Below are 6,000 nucleotides of genomic sequence, written 5' to 3'. Positions count from 1 at the left end.
GTACTACATGGAAAGTATGTTAAGTGAAATGACTCAGAAAGAAAGGGCTAGACATAGAAAGATTGCATTCATCTGGGGAACATAAAGTAACAAAATAGGAGACTAACACCCAGGAATGGCTGAGATTTATACCAGGAATTTTACTCCATGGCTTGGAGGCCAGCCACACATGCTAGGGGAAAAGGGAGCTCAGATAGAGAAGGGAACACCAAATAAACGGTGTTGGGAGGATCCTCCCAGGATGGGAGAAGCATGCAGAAAGTAGACTATAGACTGAACATGATTGCCACTCACTGCTTCTTTTGCAAACCACAGCACCCAAAAGGAGAGAGAGAACAAAAGGGAGTGCCCTGCCACAGAGGCAGGGTGGGATGGGGGGATGGGGGGTGGGAGGGATACTGGGATCCGTGGTGGTGGGAAATGGGCACCGGTGGAGGGATGGGTACTTGATCATTGTACAATTGAAACCCAAGCACAAAAATGTGTAAGTCTGCAACTGTACCTTATGATGTCTCACTATTAAAATTTTTTTTAATAAAAAAAAAGAGAAAGAAAGGAATCTAGGGAAAAAAAAAAAAGAAAGAATAAATTCTTTCCTAGCGGAGGCTTGGAGGAGCCGGGCAGTGGGAAAGGGCTTGCGAACGACCGTGAGTGGGAGATTTGTGAATGAAGCCGCGCTCCGAGGCCCCGCCCACGCCCCGCCCACGCCCCGCCCACGCCGGCATCGATCGCTCGGCGCTCGTCCCGCCGCGCCGCCCGCCCGCCCGCGCCATCGAGCCGCTCCGCCGTCGTGCGCCTGCGCCTTGGGGCTGTCAGTCGCGGGCGGCGTGGGGCGCCTGGGAGCCGTTTCCGGACGCGGGAGCCGAGCTGCGGCCGCGCTGCTTCCCCGGGCGGCCGCGAACCGCCGCCCCAGGAGGGTGAGCCGCGCGGGCGGGCGGGAGCCGGGCTGCCCCGAGCCCCGGGGGAGCGCCCGGAGCCTTCCCGCTCGCGGGTTCGGGGCCGATCGCCGAGAAGCCGCGTTTCGCGAGGAGTCGGGCGCCGCGGGCGGAGACACGGAATTTCGGGGGCGGGGAGGACCTGCGCGGGGCCCGGGAGCACCGCACGCTCCCCGGGCACCTGCCGCGCCCGGCCCGGCCCCCCGCGCGCTCGCCCTGGCTCTCCCGCCGCGCCCCGTGCGTTGCCGCCGCCCGCTCTCCGCCCCCCGGGTGCTGGAGGGTGATGCCAGCCGCGCCCTCCGGGTGGTCTGCCGAGGGGCGAGCGGGCATCGCTCTCGGGGCGGGGGGCGCGCTGATGACCGAGGCGCGTCCGGGCTGCGGGGAGCACCGGCTCCGCCTGGAACGTGCCAGGCTGGGGAGAGCCGCGGCGCGCGCCCTGGCACCCCGGTTGTCCATTTGTCCCCGGGGACCGCCCCCCGCGGGCAGCCGGGGAGTGGGGGGGCACTCGGCTGGGTCCTCTCCCTCTGCCGCACAGCCTGGCCGCGATCGCGCGCTGGGGCCTCGCGCCCGGCTCCCAGATGCTGCGTTCGCTCGCTCGCACTGCCTGGCCGCCAGCCTGGCACCTGCTGGGCACCTGCTGGGCACCTGCTGGGCACCTGCTGGGCACCTGCTGGGCGCTGGGCGAGGCGCGGGGGGCTGCGAGGAGGAGGCGGGAGCCCGCAGCGCAGAGACGCTGAGAAACGCGCGTTTTGAAAACTGCTGCCTTGGGTGGGAGAGGGAGCTAAGGGGTGAGGAGTACTTGAGATCGGAGCTCCCTGAGCACGGTGGGAATAGCCTTGGGGGTCCCCAGCACCCCTGAGCCCGAATGCTCCCCACCACTGGGCCCTACCAGTGCACCACCTGGACTGTGCTGGAGGCCAGGTACGCCCGGAGCCGAGTCTTAAAAGCTTAATAGGTGATTACTAGGCATGGGTGGGTGGGTGGGTGGGTGGGGGGAGCAAGACTAGCAGTACTCTAGAATTATCTAGCATAGGGTTCCTGTTGGCACCGAAGGCTTTTCATCATCCAGCTTCTCTGCCTTGAAAATGATCCTTAAGGGGCTGGAGCGATGGCACAGCGGGGAGGGCATTTGCCTGGCACGCGGCCGACCCCGAGTTTGAGTCCCAGCATCCCATAGGGTCCCCTGAGCACCGCCAGGAGCAACTCCTGAATGCATGAGCCAGGAGGAACCCCTGTGCATCGCCGGGTGTGACCCAAAAAGCAAAAGTAATATAAAATGATCGTTGATGTCGATGGTGCTTGCATAGGATTGAATTATTTCGTGTCCTTTGCCTAATTTAGCGTGTGCCATCTGCATGATGAATCCTGTGAAGTAAAATCCGTGACCTCTCTTCCTCTTAGAAATCACAGAAAACTGAGACCCCAGAAACGTTTATGTCGTTTGCCCCGGTCAGTATACTAATAGCTTGTTCGAGCTAGAATTCCAATCCAGCCAGCCCAGCGGTGGCTGGGATCTGTGGACTTGGCCAGCAGTCTCCCCTTCGAAGATCTGAGGATGTGGCGAGTGTTGAAGTGTCAGACTCCTGGTCAGATCCCTAACAAGTGGTAGAAGCAGACTAAACTCAAGTCTTTCTGAATGGAGGGTTCCAGTGCTCTTATTACCAGAGTCTTATCAAATAGGATGTGGGTTCCGTAGTGCCAAATTGAAGTTAAATTCCAGCCAGAGGGTGCTTGAGCCGTAGTACAGCGGGTAACGCCCTTTCCTTGCACATGGCCAACCCAGGTTTGATTCCGAGCATCCCATAGGGTCCCCACACACTGCCAGGAGTAATTTCTGTGTGCAGAGCCAGGAGTTATTCCTGAGCATCCCCAGGCAGGTGTGGCCAAAAAAAAAAGTCCAATCTGAGGTAATGCTTTCTCATGACTCTGCATTGGAAAAGTGGAAATGACCCCATTTTGAAGTTGTGGATGTTGTACTAGGACCTTTACACTGTGCTTTGAGTAGACAGTTTGTCAGTGCTGCAGTTTAGATATTGATGGGAGAGACCTAGCTCTTACTAGAGTTATGATAAGCATGCAAAATTATTTGACAGTCTGGAAAAAATTATTTTTCTGAATGTTGCCATTTGCATTTTTTGTTTTTGTTTTTGTTTTTTTGGCCATCTGCATTTGCAAATCTTAAAAGATTATATCACATACTATAAGCCAAGGAGTATTTTCGTTTTTTTGATGCTGGTAATCAGACCCAGTCACATGTAAGGCCTGTGCGCTGCTGGAGCCATATCCTAATCCAGACTCCTCTTATGTGATTTTTATGTTTTGCTGCACTTAACAGTGCTCAGGGCTTACTCTTGGCTCTGCACTCAGGGATCCCTGCTGCCAGGCTCAGGGAACCGTATGAGATGCCAGGGATAGAACCTGGGTCAGCTGCATTAAAGGCTCGCTCCCCATCCACTGTTTTTATTTTTGTTTTGTCTTCTTTTAAATCAGTGAAGACTTATGACCTTTATCTGGACCTCTGCTACATAGTAGCTGCCGTAAAGTGATTCTCTTGAAAGTCAAACAGGTTCTTTTCTTACCTGGAGTTTGAAAAAAGGTGTTACTTTGGCTGTTTTTGCAGTTGACCAACAAAAACCTAGGTTGAGATAGAAGCCTGCATTTGTGTTTATGATGAATCTTTCATAGTTGGAGGTCATGAGAAGACTGGAATAGATCACTGCATTTTTTTCAGTTGAGAAATAGTAAGTCATTAATATTTGTCAGTATTAATGAATTAATCTCAAGACTTAGTATGCTGTTTATTCTAGTCAGAAGTTTTCAAAAAATTTTAAGGAGTAAGAACTCACATGTCAGAAGACTACTAGTTCAGCTTCTTAAAGAGTCAGTTCAGGATTAACGTTCCTCTCCAGACTTCCTTATATTTTCTAGGAAGATAAATGCTCTCTTCACTATTATCTTCACTTTATGTTTATGGCATCTTGGAAATAGCCTTGCCATAGATAAAAATATTAGTATTTGTAATTTCCTAATTTTTTCTTCTCTACTTAATTGTGAGAAACTCAGAAGGAAAGAACCGGTTTTGTTTTGTTTATTATTTTTTTGCTTTTTGGGTCACAACCAGCGATGCTCAGGGGTTACTCGTGGCTCTGCACTCGGGAATTACTTTTGGAGGTGCTTGGGGGACCATATGGGATGCTGGGAATCAAACCCAGGTTGGCCGCATGCAAGGCTAATGCCCTACCCACCGTACTATCATTCTGGCCCCCTGTCTTGTTTTATTTTGTTTTCTTTTAAACTCATATCCATCCTCCATTCCATTTCCCAGGATGGAGCCAAGAAGAGGTATTAGTAAGTGAGGGTCTATGATAAAGGTGGTGGTTACACATCACTGCAGCGAATGAACCTTTTTTTCCCCCAAAGGAAGAAATAAAAATTCTCTTTATTTTGCCTGAACATAATCTAGGATTAAACTGCTTAAAATCAATAACAAGCAGTATTAAATACCTGCTGTTTGCATAACTTCAAGCACTCTCATAATTAAATACAAAATCACCCTGGTTGTATTTTACTTCTAGTGCTATGGTGCAGAAATGACCCCTATGGGGGCCTCTCAAACAGAGGTCGCTAAATCATTCCCCTCATGGAACAGTTCTGACACCAGTATCATACACAGAGGAATGAACCTTTCTTTCTCACACAAGTGGGCTGCATGGTTTGATCCTCAGTGCTGTTCAAGCCTGCTGATGGGGGTGGTCAGGGTACACGCAGTGCCAGGCTACAAACTTACATCCTGAGGATGCAAGGCATGCCCTGACTACTGTCTCCCTTTCCTGTGAATGAACCTTTCTATTCTGGTTATTGGAGGTGGAAGTGATACATGTGACATACATGTAATCTGTGTAAAAATCAGGTGCTTTGGCTTTTCAGAAATTTTATTTTAGGAACCAAGGTTCACAGTACTATTAATGGTAGAGTTTTCTTTCCCCATTAATCATTTTCCTCTGTGCCTACAGTGTGCAAACATGGAATTTCAAGCAGTAGTGATGGCCGTCGGAGGGGGCTCTCGAATGACAGACCTGACTTCCAGCGTTCCCAAGCCTCTGCTTCCGGTTGGAAACAAGCCTTTAATTTGGTACCCGCTGAACCTGCTTGAGCGCGTTGGATTTGAAGGTGATCTACAGCAATGAAATGCACTCATAAAACTTGCAGGGTGTTTAGTCCCAGTGATGTGTCAGATTTGTGAGCGTGAGATCAGATGAATAAGAAAGGACGAGGAGTCGCTGTTGGGCTGGAGGCTGATCTCTCTAAGTTGGGACCATCGGCATCATCTTTCTGTATGATAGGATTTGGAAAGAAAGCATTGTTTTGGAGACAGTCTCTACAGTTACCCACAGTGGACTTCTGCAAATATCAGAAAGAAAGCAGTGGAAATTGAAGTGCCTCGTTATTAGAATTCACTGAAGAACTCTATGTGTTGGGTTATAAGTACTGGGGTACAGAATTAAGATGCTGATCCAGGCCTGATTTCTGTACCCTTAAAGTAGAGAAACACATATAAACATTTTATTATTGTGTAGTATATGAGTATAATAATAGATGTATTATAAATGCTTAAAAATACAGAGGAAGTTGCCTCAGTTTTTTTGTTTAGTTTTGGGGCCACACCTGACAATGCTCAGGGCTTTCTTCTGGTTCTGTGCTCAGGAGGGTCACTCTTGGCAGTGCTGAGGGTACCATATGGGATGCCAGGAATCAAACCCTGGTCAGCTACATGCAAGTACATCTTACCTGCTATCTCTCCAGCCTGGAAGTTGCTTTTTCTTCCTGAAGGACTCAGGAAAGGTTTCATAGAAGATGACAATTGAGTCTTGAAAAAACACGCTACCCAATTGATGAATGTGAAGAGCATGCTTTGTAGACATAATAACACATATGCAGCGACAAAGAGTCATGATCAGCACACCATGTTCTAGCAACTGCTCTGTTTTGTTTTGTTTGGGGGGCGCACCTGGCTCTACTTGGGCTGTACTGCTGGCCCTGTGGACTGTGTTATAATTTTATAAGG

At 50.2% G+C, this 6,000-nt stretch overlaps 1 protein-coding gene across 1 annotated transcript in view; it reads left to right on the top strand.

Moving 5' to 3' along the window:
- The first annotated feature begins 838 nt into the window (after positions 1–838).
- Positions 839–6,000, top strand: part of EIF2B3 (eukaryotic translation initiation factor 2B subunit gamma) — a 109,687-nt gene continuing 104,525 nt past the window's right edge. Inside the window, exons 1-2 of the mRNA XM_056130925.1 lie at positions 839–917; positions 4,949–5,105. Coding sequence (XP_055986900.1) covers positions 4,958–5,105 — 148 coding nt within the window. The 5' untranslated portion in view covers positions 839–917; positions 4,949–4,957. The remainder of the gene's footprint in view (positions 918–4,948; positions 5,106–6,000) is intronic.

The sequence above is a fragment of the Sorex fumeus genome, unplaced genomic scaffold (genome assembly GCF_029834395.1).
Source record: "Sorex fumeus unplaced genomic scaffold, SorFum_2.1 ptg000082l, whole genome shotgun sequence".
Classification (NCBI taxonomy): domain Eukaryota; kingdom Metazoa; phylum Chordata; class Mammalia; order Eulipotyphla; family Soricidae; genus Sorex; species Sorex fumeus.
Note: the sequence above shows the minus strand (reverse complement) of the source record. Positions and strands in the feature narration are given on the sequence as shown.